This window comes from Electrophorus electricus, chromosome 1, assembly GCF_013358815.1.
Source record: "Electrophorus electricus isolate fEleEle1 chromosome 1, fEleEle1.pri, whole genome shotgun sequence".
Lineage (NCBI taxonomy): Eukaryota > Metazoa > Chordata > Actinopteri > Gymnotiformes > Gymnotidae > Electrophorus > Electrophorus electricus.
Window position 1 is genome coordinate 2,080,182 of NC_049535.1, and position 20,537 is coordinate 2,100,718.

Here is a 20,537-nt window from a genome sequence, read left to right on the forward strand (position 1 = left end):
TAATAAATTGTATATTGGAATTTTGAAGGAACACTGTTGTTTTGAAGATGTGTAATTTGCCAATCTGTTTAGTTAGAATATTTATAATACAGTCAATTTATTTCAGTTGAGTTGTTTAAGTTATTTGAGTTATTCCATAACAGACTATTGTTAAAGTCCTTTAATTAACATGTCACACCTTCTGTTTTATTTCCCAGGTGGCAACATCAGAGGTACTGCCAGCAAGCATGTTCATACCTGTTTCTGGGCCAGAGCGTGACGCTCCAAGCACACCCCAAGCCTTGTCCAACTCGACCTCTGATGACACAAAGAAACAAACAGGTAAAAATGTTGTACACTTGGAAAATGTGGGAATTTTTTTCTCTTTAGCAACAGAAATATTTTGTGAAAATTAAATTCTCTACTGGTGTGAATATTGCGCTTCATGGATGTGTGTAAAATTCAGATTAAATTGAATTATTCATATTTACACAAATATGAGACAAGTCTAGTTTAAAAACGCTAATGTCTATATTTGTTTTTAATTACAGACACTACAGATGTTGAGCCTGACAAAGGAATTCCTTTAACCACAGATATAATTGAAGCTCGCAAGTCACCTCTTGAAGTTCAGCCCCCTGCAAGAGAAGACACTACTGGTTTCCTATGCTGGAAAAAAGGCTGCAATCAAGTGTTCAAATCTTCCAACGCTCTCCAGATGCACTTCAACGAGGTCCACAACAAGAGGCCGCAACTGCCAGTGTCTGATCGTCACGTCTACAAGTACCGTTGCAACCAGTGCAGCCTGGCATTCAAGACTATAGAGAAGCTCCAGCTGCACTCCCAGTACCATGTGATCAGGGCAGCCACCATGTGCTGTCTGTGTCAGCGGAGTTTCCGGACCCTCCAGGCCCTGAAGAAGCACCTGGAGACAAGTCACCTTGAACTGAGCGAAGCCGACATACAGCAGCTCTACGGGGGCCTGCTGATGAATGGAGACCTAATGGTCATGGGTGACCCTTCACTTGGAGACGACCAGGGAGGTCTCATCGAGGACGAGAAGGAAGGAGAGGAAAGCGACCCCGAGGAAAAGCAAAGCCCGACAGGCAGCGACTCGGGATCTCTGCAAGAGGATTCCGGGTCTGAGCCAAAACGGGCCCTCCCGTTTAGGAAAGGGCCAAATTTTACAATGGAAAAATTCTTGGATCCTTCTCGTCCTTTCAAGTGCACAGTCTGCAAAGAATCTTTCACCCAGAAGAATATTCTTCTCGTTCATTATAACTCCGTGTCGCACTTGCACAAGGTCAAACGGGCTCTGCAGGAAACCACCACGGGTCAGCCAGAGCCAACCAGCAGCCCCGATAACAAGCCGTTTAAATGCAGCACTTGCAATGTGGCTTACAGCCAGAGCTCTACACTGGAGATTCACATGCGCTCTGTCCTCCACCAGACCAAAGCCAGAGCAGCGAAGCTCGAAGCAGCTGGCGGCAGCTCCAGCTCTGCAAGTGGTGGTACTTTAAGTGGAGGCACTTCTAACAGCACTTCTACCCCAAGCCCGATCCCTCCCACTAACTCAGCCACCAGCTCCAGCAATAGCAGCTGCACTCCGGCCAGCGTGCAGACCGCCCAAAGCATCCTGGGCGGGAACCACCTGAGTCAGTCCCACGGCCTTGAGGGCATGTCTAACTCGGCTTGCCACCCTTCACCCTCCGAGAACCATGATGTGAAGAAAAAGAAGTTTGCAGACATGCTGTCCTCTAGAGGTCACCAGCAACAGCTCCAGCAGCAGCAGCTGGCCCAAGCTCAGGCCCAAGCTCAGGCCCAGCTCCAACAGGAGCTCCAGCAGCAAGCTGCCCTCCTTCAGTCCCAGCTCTTCAACCCCCTACTCCAGCACTTCCCGATGACAACAGATGCTCTTTTGCCTCTTCAACAGCAGCAGCTGCTGTTCCCTTTCTACATCCCTGGGGCTGAATTCCAGCTGAATCCTGAAATGAACTTGAACAGCTCATCGCTGAACCTGAGCGGCTCTGCGGCCTCCCTCCTGGAGGAGCAGAAGAACCAGGCTCAGCAAGCCCAGCAGAGCTGTCTACAGCAGCAGCTGATGCACCAACACCTTCAGCAACAGCACCAGGCCCACTCGCACTCGCAGGCCTCCAGTCAAATGGCTTTACTTCAGCAGAATGCGTCCGTCTCACACCCAGCAGACAAAAAACCAAAGCCGCTCGTTCCTCACAGCGAGAAAGACAGAGAGCTGCCAAAGGATAAAGAAATGAGTGATAAAACAGAGGATCATGTTCCAAAGGATATCCCAGACAACTCAAAGTCCAAAGAAAAGAAAGATGCACCACAGGTCACAGCTCATGTGAATCAGGACACTGGATTCCCTCCGCCAAGGATTGCGTCGGATGCTCGCGGTAATGCCACCAAAGTGCTTTTGGAGAACTTTGGATTTGAGTTGGTGATTCAGTACAATGAGAACAAACAGAAAGCTCAGAGAAAGCCAGCAGGACCAGCGCCTACACCGACTGCGCCGGGTGGCATCACTCGTGCTGTCGATCCTGTTGAGGGGCTGGAAAAACTGGAGTGTGAGGCCTGTGGGAAACTCTTCTCCAACATTCTAATTCTGAAGAGTCACCAGGAGCACATCCATCAGTCCTTTTTCCCATTTAGATCATTAGAGAGGTTTGCCAAGGAATACCGAGAACAGTATGACAAGCTGTACCCACTAAGACCACAAACCCCTGAGGCTGCTCCTCCCCCACCACCACCTCCTCCCCCTCCTCCTCCACCTCCTCCACAGAGGGCACCGACACCAAATATACCCGTTTCTGCCCCTGCACTTACTCCTCCGACCGCTCCGGCTCCGCAGCCTCCGGGTACGCTAGCTCAGATACCCATGCCGATGGATCTCCCTCTTTTCTCGCCACTCATGATGCAGCCCATGTCAATGCAGTCATTGCCTTCTCAAATCCCAGCCCAGTTACCGTCTGTTGAACCGGGCCTGGCCACTGATCTTGCCCAGCTGTACCAGCAGCAACTCACGCCCGCCATGTTACAGCAGCAAAATAAGAGGCCACGCACACGTATCACGGATGACCAGCTGAGGGTTCTCCGGCAGTACTTTGACATAAACAATTCACCAAACGAGGAACAAATTAAGGAAATGGCAGATAAGTCAGGACTTCCACAGAAAGTCATCAAACACTGGTTCCGGAATACTCTCTTCAAAGAGCGTCAGCGTAACAAAGACTCACCCTACAACTTCAACAATCCACCTACTACCACTCTGGAGGAAACGAGAATTGACTCAAAGCCACCTTCCCCTGAACCCCAAAAACAGGAGTCCTACGGGAGCAAGAGGTCCTCAAGGACACGGTTCACAGACTACCAGCTTAGAGTACTGCAAGATTTCTTTGATGCCAACGCCTACCCTAAAGATGATGAATTCGAGCAGCTGTCCAATCTTTTGAGCCTGCCAACTCGGGTAATTGTGGTATGGTTCCAGAATGCCAGACAAAAAGCTCGCAAGAATTATGAAAACCAGGGGGACGGAGCAAAGGATGGGGAGCGGCGTGAGCTGTCCAACGACCGCTACATTCGCACTACCAACTTGAACTATCAGTGCAAGAAATGCAGCCTGGTCTTTCAGCGCATATTCGACCTTATTAAACATCAAAAGAAGCTTTGTTACAAAGACGAAGATGAGGAAGGACAATATGACAGTCAAAACGAAGACTCTGTCGATCTCTCACATGAGTACTACACACCTTCCGGGTCATCAGGTCACACGCCAATGCCATCGTCTTCGAGTCTTTGCCCTCTTCCGCCTTCATCTTCGGCTTTCTCTCACATGACATCTGAGAAGGTTGAAGCTGCACCTGCAAACAACTCGAACACTTTTGACGAAAAAACAAAAAATTCTGCAGAAACATCCCTTGGACAAAGAGAGCCGCTGTCACTGAAACAGGAAAGCTGTCACCTACCCGAGACTCCACAGCCGAGACCGTCACGAGAGGAAAAGGTACATATGACAGCCAAAACCACAAAGCTTCCTTCTCCTTCCCTCACCCAACAGCAACAGCATAGCAGCACATCAGCTTCATCCTCTCACGCCAGAGATACTCCCTCCCAAAGTTCACTCCTAGCTCTTAATCCCCACTTAGCCACCGCCTCACAACAACAGCTGGCTCAACAGATGATTCCCTACCAGTGTGAGCAGTGCAAGCTGGCCTTTCCCTCATTCGAGCACTGGCAAGAGCACCAGCAGCTCCACTTCCTGAGCGTTCAAAACCAATTTATTCATCCCCAGTTTTTGGATCGAACAATGGACATGCCTTTTATGTTATTTGACCCCAGCAATCCTCTACTGGCGAGCCAGCTCCTTGCTGGAGCATTGCCACCAATACCAAGTAGCTCTGCCACCTCTCCATCGACACCTACGTCCACCATGAACTCCCTCAAAAGGAAGCTGGAGGAGAAAGCTGGCACTAGTCCAGGTGAAAACGACAGTACTAACAGTGGGGAAGAACCACAGAGAGACAAACGCCTTCGAACCACTATTACGCCTGAGCAGCTTGAGATCCTCTACCAGAAATATTTATTAGACTCTAACCCCACCCGAAAAATGCTTGACCACATTGCTCATGAGGTGGGGCTGAAAAAACGTGTGGTACAAGTATGGTTCCAGAACACCAGGGCCAGGGAAAGAAAAGGGCAGTTTCGGGCTGTTGGACCCGCTCAAGCTCATCGCCGTTGCCCTTTTTGTCGCGCCCTCTTTAAGGCTAAAACTGCTCTGGAAGCTCACATCCGTTCACGTCACTGGCATGAGGCAAAGCGAGCTGGATACAACTTAACACTTACTGGTTTGCTGTCGGAGCATGAGGGCATGCCCTTGAAGATGGATCCTCAGGACATTGCTAGCTACCCTCACATGGGCCCCTCCACCAATGATGCTCAGTGTTCATCCTTGTCTCCTGTGAGTAAAAACATGGACTTGTCTCCCCGGGCACTTTTAAGTCCTACATCCATCAAGGTTGAGGGAATGGAAGAGTTTGAAAACCCAACAATGTCCTCAGTAAACATGAGTTTTGACCAGAACAAGCTTGACAATGATGATTGTTCCTCTGTGAATACAGCCATCACTGATACCACAACCGGTGATGAGGCCAATGTAGACAATGACAGTGCTGATGTGAAGCATGTCCACAACAGTGGAGATTTCTTGTCCAAGACTGGGGGTACTGTCCCATCTCTTGAAAACGATGACCAGATGTCTTCGGGACTAGTGAGCCCTGCAACAAGCTATTATGCAAAGGACTTTGAAAATGAAAATATGATTGATTACAGTGAAACTTCTAGTCTGGCTGACCCTTGTTCACCAAGCCCTGGTGCATCTGGTAGTCGAAGCACTGACAGTGGAGACAGGCCTGGTCAAAAGCGCTTCCGCACTCAGATGACTAACCTCCAGCTGAAAGTGCTCAAGTCCTGCTTCAGTGATTACAGGACTCCTACCATGTTGGAGTGTGAGGTACTCGGCAATGACATTGGACTTCCAAAGAGAGTTGTACAAGTCTGGTTCCAGAATGCTCGTGCTAAGGAAAAGAAGGCCAAGCTCAGCATGGCTAAACATTTTGGCATCAATCAGACGTCTTACGAGGGACCTAAAACAGAGTGCTCTTTGTGTGGCGTGAAATATAGTGCACGTCTCTCGGTGCGGGACCACATCTTCTCCCAGCAGCATATCTCTAAGGTAAAGGATACCATCGGGAGCCAGCTTGACAAAGAAAAAGAGTACTTTGACCCGGCCACTGTTCGTCAGCTAATGGCACAGCAAGAGATGGATCGCATCAAGAAAGCCAACGAGGTCCTTGGACTGGCACAGCAACAAGCCATGCAGCAGCAAGGAATGTTCGACAGTCCTGCTTTGCAAGCCCTGAATCTACAGTCGGCCTATTCAAATCTGCAGGGGATACCCCCTGTTCTCCTACCCGGGGTGGGAAGTCCTTCCCTTCCTGGCTTTAACTCATCCAACTCAGGTATGTCATTAGCTTGGTAATCACTCCATTGAAACCTTTTTTTTTTAAAAACAAGCAAGATTATTTATACGTATTTGAATACTTAAACACTTTTCATCATTTGCTGTAGTATGAAAGGAATAGGATTGACTTTAATTTTCTGAAACTATTTATCGGTGTAGAGAGGAGTACACCTAATTTTATTCATTAATAACAACTCTTATCTTTCCATTTTTATTCACTTTTGCCTCTGTGTTGTTGTTTTTTTTAGCTTTAACTCCTCCAAAACCTCCAAACATTCTGAACATGCCTGGTGCCAGTGTACCTTCACCCAGTCTCCCTACATCTGGTTTACCCAACAAGATCTCCTCTTCTTCCTCCTTGACCTCGCCTAGCCAAGCTCAGGCCAGCACTTCTGTCGCCCACTCAAGTACGACTACCACATCCACGTCCAACTCCCTGACCACCCAGTCAGGCCCTAGGGCAGACCCTCCCAAAGAGCGTGAAACTGAACGGGTCCGAGAGAAAGAAAAGCCCAAGGAGAAGACTGAGAAGCCCCAGACACCGTCCTCCACTGGCGGCACTCCTACGCCCTCTACTTCTGCTGCCAGTGCCAAGAAAGAAAAACCAGACACAGCTGTTCCAGCCACCTCGATGCCAACTCCTGGTATGGAGTATGTGGTTGATCCTGCCCAGCTCCAAGCTCTACAGGCTGCTTTAGCGTCGGATCCAACAGCTCTCCTTACCAGCCAGTTCCTCCCTTACTTTATGCCAGGATTCTCCCCATATTACGCCCCGCAGATTCCGGGCGCTCTTCAGGGAGGATACCTTCAGCCTATGTATGGTATGGAGAGTCTCTTCCCCTACAGTCCAGCTTTATCCCAGGCCCTGATGGGCCTGTCACCTGGATCCCTGCTCCAGCATTACCAGCAATATCAGCAGAGCCTGCAGGAGGCACTTCAGCAGCAACAGAGGCAGTTTCAGCAAATCCAGCAACCCAAAGCAAGCCAAACCCAAGGCCCTTCCCAGTCCTCGGCGGACCGCAAAGATTCTGCCAAAGATCCAGTAAAGACAGAGGAACAGAAAGGCACTCCCCCAGTTGATACCTCTTCTTCTCACAATAACCTACCCCCGGAGCAGCGCGATGTGGACGTTAAAGGTGCGGACCCCCTTCTCGATCAGTACATCATCCCCAAAATTCAGTACCGGCTGGCGTGCCGCAAATGTCAAGCCGTCTTCAGCAAGGAGGAAGCGGCTATCAGTCACCTCAAGTCGATCTGCTTTTTCGGTCAGTCTGTGGCAAACCTGCAAGAGATGTTGCTTCGGGTCCCCAGCAGTGGAAGCGCAGCTGAGGGCAGCCTCTATGACTGCCTAGCCTGCAACACCACCCTGGACGGGGACAAAGCACTCAGTCAACACCTGGATTCAGCCTTGCACAAACACAGAACAATCACACGATCAGCCAGAAATGCCAAAGAGCACGCTACTAGTTTATTACCTCACTCTTCAGCCTGCTTCCCCGATCCTAACGCCGCATCTACCTCACAGTCTGTAACTCACCCAAGCAACACTCTGTCTCCCTCGCCAACAGCGTCCAACACCACGGCGTCCTCTTCTATGTCTGCATCTTCGTGCTCCCCTTCAGCTGCCCCACTCAGCACCACGGCTGCCAGCAAACCCTGGTCCCAGGCCTCTTTCTCTAAAGCTTTAGCTGGGAAGGCCAACGCCACTTCCTCTGCATCGTCTTCTTTTCCTCCAGTGTCCTCGCCTTCAATGGTTACCTCAAGTTCATTGAGCACCTCAGGGGTTCAGACCTCGATACCAACAGACGTCTTTACCGACGAATCTGACTCTGACAGCAGTCAGAAGTCAGCAGACAGGCTGGGAAGGTCAGCAGAGGAGCCGCATCAGCCCAGCTGTTTCAAAGACAGTGATGGTTGTAGTAGTACGATGGCTAGTGTAGGAACAGACTCTATCAGATTGTAAAAGAGCTTTCAGTGATGGACAATATTTAAAAAATTCAAAAGACCAAAAAAAAAAAAAGCAAAATTGAAAAAACAAACAAACAAACAAACAAACAAAAAACCCCTAAAAAACAAACAAACAAAAAGCAGCAATGTTTAAAATGTGTTTAAAATATACAAACCAATTTCAGAAAAAAAAGATGTGTAAAGACTAACTGCAATTCCAAAGCTTGTAACCAAAAATTTAAATGTTAGTGGATTGTTTTCCCATATCAACATGCTGGTTTTAGTTTATTTCAGCTCAATATATATATATATATATATATATATATATATATATATATATATATATATATACTCACACACACATACATACACACATTCATATATATTTGAATTAATAAAGAAAAACACTGAGGTTAGCATGTGGACATGCTAGGCAAGTACTGTATCGCAGTGGACTGCCTGAAAGTTTAATGGCCCCAGATCCTGTTAATACCGAAAACCAGATAACAAGCTGTTTTTTGTTTTGCATAAGTATTCCCACCTAAGAGCACACTAAGCCAGTATGTACTGTATGGGAGAATAGTCTTACAGTTTTCTTGCTATCTAAGCATTCAACTACCAATGGCTTGCTAAAGAAAAAAAGAATAATGTAATGTCTATTTTATTCTCAGGTCAACAGCTCACAACCTTTTTTATGTTACATAAAAAACATTATTTTATTCATTTTGTTCCTAACAATTGATAAACATTTCTGTTTTGTGTTACTTTTACTGGCAGAAGGTATTTGGAAGTGATACTAACTTAAAGATATAGCTTTCTGGGCATTCAAAGGGGTAGCTGAACTGCTAGTTCTAAACCTTTTAAATTCTTTTAAATGGGAGAATAAGTGATCCCACTACACCCAGACACGAACAGCATTGCAGACATGTCGGTGAGGGATATAAAAAACATTTTTTTTTTTTTTTTTTTAAAGAAAAAAACTTTCTGTATTTATGATAGATATAAACATTTTTGGTGTTAAGTAGATTGTTGCATTGGAAATGAATTTAAACAGTATGGTAGATTTGAAAAATCTTTGTGTACATTTAGCTTTTGTATTGTCCAACCTTAAGACGCTTCATTTGATGTTGTCTTGGTCATTCCAATAGACTAGGTTAAGGAACGGAAACTGATCTATTCTTTTATTTCTGTCAGATTCACAGCTCCATGGATTGTTTTCACCCAGCTGCCACCTACAGACTTGGCAGTGCCCCCTTCCCTCTTCTCTCGTCAGGGTTTCCTCTCCTTTGATGGTTGGTGCAGCACTGACCAAAAAAAGGAAAGAAAATCTGGGGTGTGTTTTGAAAATTATTATTCAATTATATTTGTGTTACTTTGTCGTGCACTTCCAATTGTCTGACTTCCCTTTTTTCTCTGTATTTCTGGGTTTCTCCCCTCTGCGGTTTCTTTGGTTCTCCTCCTGCGTTTGTAGATTTGGAGATCCTCTCCTTTAGCACTGCAAAGCAGATATTTGTGTTTCATGCAGTGTAGCTGCAGTCTGTTATTGGCTTTTATTTTATTTTTGCTCTTTTGTTGTTGTCATAAATGAAAATGAAAAGAATAATAATAATTCTCACGCTTTAAGATGAAAAGAAAATCCAAAGACTAAACACTTTCACCATTGGTGCATAAAGATGAGAAAAGAGGCTTCTTTATACTTGAGAATTTGTTGCTGTTTTTAAGGAAAGAAAACAAAGTTTTAAAATAAAAGGTGTACGCATCAGAGTTGCCGTCGTGGCTTCTTTGCAAGCAGACAGGTGGCTTTTTACGTAAAATACCAAGAATACCAAAAACCAAAAAAGGACATTTGTCCCTGCATTGTGGAGTAGCACCATTACAGAGCCATTGCAGTTTGTAAGATAGAAGATAAGAGTCTTTGTTAAGTCTTCAGTCACAAATGAGATTTTATTTTTTCTTTTGAAATCCATAAGGTCTGGTCTTTAAGGACATGTGTTTTGCTGCTAATGTAGATTTTGGGGAAAAAAAAAGAAAACCTAGATGCATGCTCATTTGATTTTTTGGCTAAGCTTTAACAAAAACAAAACAAAACAAAATTAAAAACTAGTTTACCATTTCCTTGCCTCTGCAACGTTTTTTTTTTTTTCCTTCTTCTGGTTGCAAAAACAGAAACTTTGAAGACTGTGAATATATGTTCCAAAGGAAAAGGTTTTTTTTGTTGTTCACAGACCAATGTCAAAAGCCCATGATCTGTTATGTTTGTAAAGAACAGTGCATTCCAAACGGCACACCAGAGTTTGATTTCTTAAGCAAGGACAACCTCCTTTCATCTAATTTGAGTACAACTATTTTCTCTCATCTCAAAGGTGACTGTAAGATGTCATAGAATTCTGCCATCATTGCTAACTTAGCGTCTCCACGCAGTTCGTCAAAGAGGTTCGGGGAGGTTACGGTCCCAGCAGCCAGTCGAAGGCTTTTTTACTCATCCGAAACAAATCATCATGTAATAGTGGTTACCAAAAATGTACATAATGTAACACATCTGGTATGTACACGTTTCACCGGTCTAGTGTCATCACGCCTTTCCGTCTATTACAAGTCTCAGAAGGAAATGAAGGATGTTTCGTAAAGTCTGGCGAGGCTGCCTCCCCTCCTGGAAAAATCACGCAGGTACTTGCCCCAGATTTCTGCAGGGTGTAAAGCCATTTTCATGCACGATGTGTCTATAACAGGTTTCCAAGGGACATCTTCATTCCAGAGTGTTATAAGACTGGAGAAGACAGGGGGTGTTTTGTCTTGTTCTTTTTTGTTCTTCTTGTTTGTTTGTTTGAGGATGTCCCTTGTGTTGGATGATGACACGGTATGTTTCTGCCTTTTTGTCCAAAGAGGTCACTTACTCCAGCCCATTGCAATGGTAATAGTTATGTTTAATCCAAATGTCCCCAGCCATTTTATCTTCTAATGTCCTTACCAAAACTTAAGGAATTACTCAAATTTGTGAATAACCCTTTTTTTGTTGGCCACAGATGTACAGCGAGTGTATTTGGCCTACATAAGACATTGCTGCAATCTCAGAAGTGTGTTAAAAGTGTTGTCTTGCAGAGCAATGTGATTTGGTGTTAATACTTGCGCATGCTATTGGAATTAGGTTGGTCTGGTCTGCAAGCTTGCCACTTTTCTCCAGTCTTGTTACATCAAATATTGTTCAGAATTATTTTTAAGAACCTGATGTATAGTTTATTTTTGAATGCTTTTGCTTTGACTTTCATTTCAGATAATGTCAGACATTTATTATTTTCATATAACTATTTGTATGTTATTTTATTTTCTGTATATTAATTTGTTTTCTCTCTCATATTCGTAAATTAACGTTTTTAACACCAGCTTTAAATTTGAATCACAGATTTTTAGTTTTTTCGTATTCTATGACCGAGCCACTTTATGGTGTAAGGATGTCCCTATGTTCGATGTCTGTTTGATCTTTTGCTTCCAAAGTGTTCTCTTTATTTGATGGGCTCTCGTGAGGGGCGAAGTTAAGGCTCTCACAATCAACTTTGCCAGCATGGACTATGTGCGTGTTTCCTAAGAGCCAATGTCGGTTTAAGTTTTTGTACTTTGTATTCTCTTTTCCACTTTTATTTCACACCAAAACATTCAGAACTGCAAAGCTGGCTCGTCAGTAACAAGGGTGAAGATTTCAGAGTCACAATAAGTCATGTGGAGGACAAAGCAGAACTGAAGCACTGAGCAGTTTTTTCATTATATATGAATGTGGCCAAAGCATAATGCAGTTGAAAACTAAAAGGATTTCAGTTGGTGCCCCTGACAAGTGTATATTTATTGTGGCACACCATGACACAACTGAGATACAACATTCATCGGGATACTTGATTTTTATGGACATTTTGCAAAGAGAAAGAAGGCAGGTTTTGCTGTAGAGGTCATCCTTTTGCCCACTGTGAAAAAAAAAACATGTATACAGATATAGATATATTTAAAGAAGACATCGACTTTTTTGTTATAAATGACAAAGAAGGAAAAACAAAGAGAACTGAACTCTGGGAGGCTTTGGAGATGTCTTTGGAAATGTGTGAGAAGGCTGTTGACATGCCAAAACTGGGCATGGGAGCCAAAGGCAGGGAAGCAGGCTCCTCGGAAAACGCGTCGTTATTTAATTACTGGCCATACGCCTTTGGGAATAGACTCTGTAGCCAGTGGACATGCGTGACACAGAGCGGAATAAGTCTGGGTCACGCCGAACTTCAGTGGCTGAAGCAGCCACCGCTATTCTGCCCCCCCTTCACTCTCATCATCTTTCTCTCTCTGTCTGCATCTACTTTGATGGACATTCATCACACTCCTGAACGGGATGGACCGTACCACGCACCTTGGTTTTTCTCCCAGTTCATGGTGTTGCTACCTGTTTACTTTCTTCTTGCTTGTCCCACTTGATTGACAAAAACGGCATCCCCCAGTCGGCCGCCGGTTTGACCTGCCCTGACCTGAAACCGGTCCATCTCATCGAACCATTGACAAATGACCCGCTGTTCGAGGGGAAGGGGCTTTTCTTGGCTGTCATTCCTGAGGAAGCAGTTAAACACAAAAAAAAAAAAAAGCAAAGCAACCAAAATTAAGAACCAAACTAACAAGCAACCAAACAGAAACCATGTTCCAGCGTCAAAGACAAACTACTGCTGGAACTCCCTGTTCCTTTCGTGACTCCTGGTGCCACACTTTTTTTTTTTAATGCTTTTTTTTTGTTTGTTTGTTTGGTTTTGTTTCTTCTTGGGTTTTTTTCTTGAATTATTCCTCCTCCGAGCCTCCCACCCACGGCTCAGTGGCTCCAGGTAGCCCACCAGAGGGTAGAGAAAACAGCCTTGCAATGTACAAAAAAAGAGCAAGTTAAACCAAAAATGTTGTTCTTGATGTCTTTTCTATACTGTAGTCTTGTTAGCTTTTTTTGTTACTGTAATTATATGATGAAGATTTCCAAACTGTACCAAATTACACGGAGACTAACATACATAAACCATATGGAACTTCAGACTTTTAAAGAAAAACTTTTGTCACAAAAAACCTTGTTGTTCTAGTTAAGTTGATTGTAGATGGTAATTGAATATACTCCTTTGAAAATATTTCATCAAGTATGTTTCTTGCTCATTGTGATACATTAAAAAGTATGAGCATAAATGCAGTGTGTGTCTGGACCCTTTCTTCTCCTCGCTGTTCACCGTTTTTACCTTTTGGCATGCTTTTTTTTTCCATATGCATCTACAGACTTGGGTTTTGTTTAATGAGCAGTAAGAATGAATATCGTTGCTCCCCCGTGATGCTGTTCACCTTTAAAATAAATAAACAAATAACTGCAAAGGATTTGTTAACATAGAACATTTACTTTGGGTGTTTTACAGTGCTTTCGTGTGCACAGTCCCCCAGCCTCATAACTTGTCTGTTGTTGGAGACAGATTTAACGTTAGCTATGTTCAGTTTGTGACCGCAGTACTGTTGACATGTGTGCGATACTGAGTGGCAATACTGAGTGGCAAGCCGCTTTTAGCCCAGTAGTGAAAACGCCATGTAAGAAAACCCTTGAATATCAACAACGGAACCAGTTATTGCCAAACATTTGGGGGTAATATCAGCAAATATTTTGTTGACATTAAACGGATGTTTACTGACAGGTGATTTGTTCATTACATTCTTGGTGTATCGAGTATAATGTCTAAATATTTGACAAATTTCCATATCCAAGATGTAGGGTTGTTTTTTTATTGTTAGTTTTCTTTTCTAATTTTTGTCAGAAATGTTTATGCAATAGTTTTCCTTAAAATATGGGTTTGTGTTTAATGTTACAAAGTAACAACGTTCCAGAGTAACAACGTTCCAGCAGCCGTGCTCATGCCAGGTCTACCTGGGATTGTAAGGGACAGTTTTCACAGTGTACATTGCACCTACAAATCAGGTGTAATTAATGAAGCCGTCAGCAGTGATTATTAACAGTCTCCTGTAAGAAGCCGCATGTAAAATGTGTGTGTGTGTGTGTGTGTGTGTGTGTGTGTGTATATACACATTCAAGTTTTTAACTGCTGTACTGTGCTTGTGTTATCTCAGCATGACTCAAATCGAAGTTCTGGATTAACTTCAATTTGAAACCCTAATTAAATTTAATTGCAATTAATATATTAAGATGGACCAGATTCTGACAAGGCCCTTTTGCGCACTGTCTACCAGTTCATGCATGTTTCTCGTAAGGGATTCATCTGCCAGTACAGCCACCCCAGTCCTGCTCTTTAGGGAGTGCCAGTGGACAAGATTAATTAAAACATATTAAGCGCAAAATTTGGCCTGGCTCTTAATTAGAAGTGGCTGCTTTCAGCTAATTGAATCTGATTAAGACTCAGACTCACGCATAACTCTAAGTGAAGTTTGCTGTTAACGACGGCGTGCTTTGATTTGTTTTGACAGTGTGGACGATCAAACGCGAGCGTCACTAAATCCGTGCCCTTATTAAAGGGCCAGAACAGGGCGGGAGAGGCACAGTTGGGCGCTCGGAGCACTGAAAGCAGGGAACTCTCTGAAGGAGAGCAGGCACGTGGCTTCCGTGCACTGGTCCGGATCAAACCGTGCGGGTGGGTGGGTGTACGTGACAGTTTGTACACGTTTACCCGCTTCACTGGGTGTGTGAATGGCAAAATGTCATCAATGGCAAAATGCTTGGAAACGCAGGAGGCAGAGGGCCCAGGCCTCGGTCCCTGCAGTGCGCGGGTGCCGGCCAGCCGCGTTTCAGCTTTCCAGCTTTCCTGCCAGCCTGCCTCAGTCATGCTCAAACACACGGCACTGTGGTCAGTGGCGTCAAAGCCCAACATGAGCTAGAGCTCCGCTGCTGTGCACCAACGAAGCGGTTTAGTTCACTGCCTTAGTGACTTCACACGGCCGTCTAACTTCAAAATAACATTTTCATAATTTCCCCTTTTTCTTAGCCATTCTGTTTTCGTTAGCTGACTACACCATATTTATTCATACTATATATATATATATATATATAATTTTTTACTGGTAGGGGATCTCAGGGTGGGAGAGGCGGAGACTTGCTGATCAGCTCCGTACGTAGCTGCATGCTGATGCTTTTCTTTGCCCTACTGCAAGAAGAAACTAAAGAAAAGCAGGCGTCAGGCTCACCTAAGGAATGTGGCACAGCTGTCCCACACAGGTTTAATTCTAACTCAGGAAGACTCCATATGAAACAAGACGCTCTGTTAAAAAAACGAAACAAAACCGGAAGAACAGTCGGGGCCAGCCGGTGGGCCTCCCGCCCTGTTAAACAAGGGCTGTAGCCAACGGGACCAGTCGGGTCAGATGCTTTGCTTTTGAATTTCCCTTAAAAAAAAACAAACAAAAAAAAGACAACCTGACCTTAACCAACCGCTGTTCATATGCTGAGAGAAGGGCTTTTTTTTGGGTGGGTGGCAGGTCAGTTTTGCTAGCAAAAACCCAGTTTCTGGATAGTGGCGATAGACTGACCTTGAGGTGTGAAGTATACAAGACGTTTTTAAGTAGCACATTCCCTGTTCTCTACAAGCCGTAATGACGCTTTATCGTGGTTTTGAAAAGCTTATGTTCAGCTGGGGGTCCCGAGGTTTTTTAACGTTTTCCTTTCTGCCTGAGGTCTGCAGTTGGCTGATTTAAGAAATGTGATTTGTTCACAGCGAAAGAAAAAAGATACGAGACAAGTGTTGAATGACATGGTAGGCTCGGCAGCCATTGATCTGGGCTGGTGTCTGAGAACACATTTCTCACCCTGTCCCGGCTCACGTTTCCCGAGCCACGGCGCGTAAACCCTCCTGTTTCCGATACGTCCCGCCGGTGGGGCCTGTGCACAACGTGCGCCAGTGGCTCCCTCCTGGCAGTGTGCCCCCCAGTAAGCCTGCGGTTCTGAGGAAAGGGGGGCAGCTCAGCACTGATCACGCCCTCCAACACCAACCCCACCCCTGGCGAGAGGACCTGGAAGCAGGGGGCTGTCCTGCTGCGAGGGGCCTCCAGATTCGACGGCCATGCTGAGCCAATTAACACGCAGCGGTCCATTCCGAATGAATTAAAACCACCATAATCGGATCAGTGAGAGAAAGCCAGGGCACCCCCCCCTGCCCCGGACCAGATGGCACCAGCCGTCAGGCGGTGCATTGTAGCAGAGCCAGGCACCAGTCGGGGAGTGTGAAATGAGGTTAGCACCTTAGTGGAACTTTCAGCCTGGGGCCAGAGTAGCTCCTCCTTTGGCTTCACCCAGTCCAGGAGACCAAACGCACACTCTTCAGGATCTCGGGCTGGTGACGAGGAAGTTGGCTCCCCGCGTGGCAGTCGGTCAGGCAAGTTTGTTCCCTTCTTCAGCTGTGGAGTGGGATTTCCGACGGGGAACCTGGTCTGCAGACCCCTCCGGGTCCTCGGCTCATCCGCCAGGGCTGCTGCGTGTTCCGGGGGTTCCCCAAGGCTCCTGCTGTGATGTTCTGCATGGACAGAAGATGCGGACATTCTCCGCTAATCGTCCCGTCCCCCAAATAGGTCAGCACGAACCAGTGGCATATATTTACGGCCTACAAATATTTGACAAGTCAAGCCCCAAACGCCTACAAAAGGCACGAGTGCTGAGCATGGCCCTGTTATAATGGCTTTGCTTTAAACGGGGAAACAGTGGCCATTCGCCGCCGGCTTGCGACCACAGAGGGAGAGAGCCAATTGGGAGCAAAAGTTCAGAGGGAGTGCAGCCACAGCTCAGCGCCACTGGCCTGCCTGGCAACGCCCCGCCCACCCCTCTGGCTTGCATGGCAACACCCCGCCCACACCTCTGGCACCAGAGAGAGCCACTGCACCCTGACGAGTGGTCTGTATGACAGCCACATCTAGCCATGCTCGGTGGCGCACACAGCCTCCTCCATGGACACAGTAAACAAGCAATGTTCCCGTTTTTCCCTGCATTATTCTCCCTCGTGTTAGGCCGCTTCCCGTTTTTCCTGGGGCTGTGTCGGGCTTTAGTGGGAGCTCTTCTCCGGACGTGCTGCTTGGCACAAGAGCTGATCGCCCCACTGCACAAGACTAATCCCTAACAGACAGGCCGCTGTGATAATGCCGTCAGGCGCAAAGCGGGGCATCGTGTTTGCACGAGGTCTGGGAATTTTGGGGTGGAGAACGGGAGCTTCGTAATGGCTGCCTTGTCTTTCTCTCTCTCTCTTTCTCTCTCTCTCTCTTTCTCTCTCTGCCTTGCATCTTCGTCTTTGGTGTGTGTGTGTGTGTGTGCCTCTTTTTCGACTATCAATGTCAAATCCAAATTAACCCTGAGCTGCGAGGACAGGTCAGACTAATTCAATCTCATCTGTCAGGAGAAATGATAGCTGGGTGGTAACCAGGGAGGGTGGGGTGGGGGTGATGAATTTAAATAGCAAAGACGAGTCCTCCTTTTGATTTGGAGAAACGTTTTAAACTGGCTTGCCCCAGTCTGGAGAGGCTGATCAGATTGGAGAGTATTACGCGGAAGAGGGTGAACACACACACACACACACACCACTTCCTCACCTCCACTGGTAAACACCCGACAATTTGTAGGGCTGAACTGCACACAAGTTTCAGGCGAGAGCCCTGTAATGCGGTCCAACATTGCATCAGCTCCATTCCCACAGCACTGCCTCACTGTTCGACAGCTCTGCTTCTAACGGCTTGCTGCTGGCCTAAACCAGCTTACCAGCAATCCTCTCCTTTTCACAATGTTCATAAAGTACACACACACACACACACACTCACACACACACACACACACACACACACACACACACACACACACACACACACTCACACACACACTCACACACACACACACACACACACACACTCACACACACACACACACACACACACTCACACACACACACACTCACACACACACACACACACACACACACACACTCACACACACACTCACACACACACTCACACACACACACACACACACACTCACACACACACACTCACACACACACACACACACACACACACACACAGACACACACACACACACACACACACACACACACACTCACACACACACACACACACACACACACACACTCACACACACACTCACACACACACACACACACACACACTCACACACACACACACACACACACACTCACACACACACACACTCACACACACACACACACACTCACACACACACTCACACACACACACACACACACACACACACTCACACACACACACACACTCACACACACACACACACACACTCACACACACACACACACACTCACACACACACACACACACTCACACACACACACACACACACACACACACTCACACACACACACACACACACTCACACACACACACACACACACACACTCACACTCACACACACACACACACACACACACACACACACTCACACACACACTCACACACACACACACACACACACACTCACACACACACACACACACACACACACACACACTCACACACACACACAAAGCTAAAATACTACACTTCTGTTGCAAAGCATGTAGTCAATGTACTTACTGTAGTGTGTCGTAGTTTAGCCGTCTTAGTTGTAGGCTGTGGTAAGTGTGTCTTAGTCATTTATCTTGTTCTTTTAAATTGCATAAAGTATTTATAGTGTAAAATCGTGTAAGATGTAGGCATGGTCACCAGGCAGATCTAGTTACAGAGTGCAAGCTGTGACATACACTTTTATTTGTTGCGGTGACGCTGTTTCATATGACATTAGGGTGTCCAAAAACCGTGAATACAGAGAAAGTTACAGAGAAGATAAAGACCTCTACCTGGGTAGAGAGCTCTGAACGTGCGTTTTACTGCTTACAACATCTGGAGCGTACAGCCAAACACAAGAACACGCAGTTATATATTTATTAGGAGCAGTGAATTATGTATTTACTTGGAAGAATGTTTACATTTTGCAATGAAAATAACTCAGCGTTTTGATTCTGACTGTGGGCACTGCCATTGTTGAAACTGTCAGGCCAAAATATCTGTGGGGAAATTCTACCGTAGGCCAGGTGATTCGCACATGCGCGGTTCCTGGAGCAGCTTGGCTCTCGGACGGCCTGGGCTTGTGCCACACTGGGTGTGTGTGTGTGTGTGTGTGTGTGTGTGTGTGTGTGTGTGTGTGTGCGTGTGTGTGTGTGTGCATGCTCCTTGGCCCTGCATTTCCTTTCTCCTAAACACAGGATCAGGTGTCGCCGCTTTCACAGAGCTTTCTGGTTCCGCTTAACATGAAATGGGTCCCATCAGAAGGAGTCCGAGCAAAACCAAGCAAAAATCGGCCCTGACAGGCGGGAATATTATCCCGGAACGCCGACCAATAATTGAGTGATTGGCTCCCCCTCTCTCTGGTAATGAAGAGAATATGTGCAGGGAATGTGGCAGCCTGTCTCTCTCTCTCTCTCTCTCTCTCTCTCTCTCTTTTCTCCTACAATACGCGATAGATCATTTCAGCAGACACGGAGGGATAGTTTTACTCCACTTCAAAGTTTCGCTCTAGGTGTCACCTTGGTAACCTCAAAGCAGTGTGAAGCAGAGCTCATGAGCCCTCAACTTTATGAAAACTCAACTTTATGAAAACTTTTTTTTTTTTTTTTAACCTCCAAAATGCTTGATAAGATTTATGAGAGAGAAAGTCCATGGTGCTGTGAGAGAGTGGCTCATTACACTTCATTATGGCTGCCTTCTCTCTCTCTCTCTCTCGCTCATGCTAAGATGATAATGAGGAGACCATGTGCTATCTCCCCTCCATCTGCTGCTCATCCCACTGAATGACCTTCTCAGATCCTTCTTTGTTGGTGCGGTCTGGTAAAGTACTTAAACGGTTAAAAAACATAAGACAGATGAGAGAGAGTGAGAGAGAGAGAGAGAGAGAATGAACAAATCCATGTATCTGCACCCGTTACACAGAGCAGTGCTTTAAAGGGGCATAAACCCAGTGTAACCAGAATAAATCTACCACTCAGCATGGCACGGTCATGCTCATATTTAAATGCTGAGGCATGTGTGCTTGTAAGTGTGAAAGTCCATAATTTAACCATGCATCACTGTGTGTGTGTGTGTGTGTGTGTGTGTGTGTGTGTGTCTGTCTGTCTATCCATCTGTCTGCATTTCTGTGTTTATTATAATCATATAAAACCTGTACTGTATACTTTGTGTGTGTGTGTGTGTGTGTGTGTGTGTGTGAGTGTGTGTGTGTGTGTGTGTGTGTTTGTGTGTATGTGTGTGTGTGTGTGTGAGTGTGTCTGTGTGTGTGTGTGTGTGTGTGTGTGTGTGTGTGTACTGGAGTTCTTGGGTGTGTTCTAAGCCAAGTGTCTCTGGGTTTCTGCAGTCATTGTGGCTGTGTTGTTGAAGAGGTCTGAACAGGCTCTTTCTGAAAAACCAAGCACCCTGAACTTTGAGGCACGGCTTTGGGGTTCTGCTTCACCCGCCCAGAAATGAATTCTTAATACAATAATTGCTCTAAGCCTCCATCATATGAATATTTTTTATTTTAGCTCCCTTC

The 20,537-nt window shown here is 45.8% G+C and overlaps 1 protein-coding gene and 1 long non-coding RNA gene across 2 annotated transcripts in view; one reads left to right on the forward strand and one right to left on the reverse strand.

Moving 5' to 3' along the window:
• The window catches only part of zfhx3 (zinc finger homeobox 3), a 129,994-nt gene extending 121,922 nt beyond the window's left edge, over nt 1-8,072 (forward strand). The window contains exons 8-10 of the mRNA XM_027007437.2: nt 198-321; nt 531-6,014; nt 6,265-8,072. Of these exons, the coding sequence (XP_026863238.2) occupies nt 198-321; nt 531-6,014; nt 6,265-7,979 (7,323 nt within the window). The 3' untranslated portion in view covers nt 7,980-8,072. The remainder of the gene's footprint in view (nt 1-197; nt 322-530; nt 6,015-6,264) is intronic.
• A 248-nt stretch (nt 8,073-8,320) lies between these two features.
• Nucleotides 8,321-18,603, reverse strand: LOC113575773. The gene is made up of 3 exons (XR_003410440.2): nt 18,551-18,603; nt 16,190-16,461; nt 8,321-12,541 (listed from the first exon to the last, which is right to left on the reverse strand). It is a non-coding gene; the product is annotated as an uncharacterized LOC113575773 (long non-coding RNA).
• Nucleotides 18,604-20,537: the final 1,934 nt, after the last annotated feature.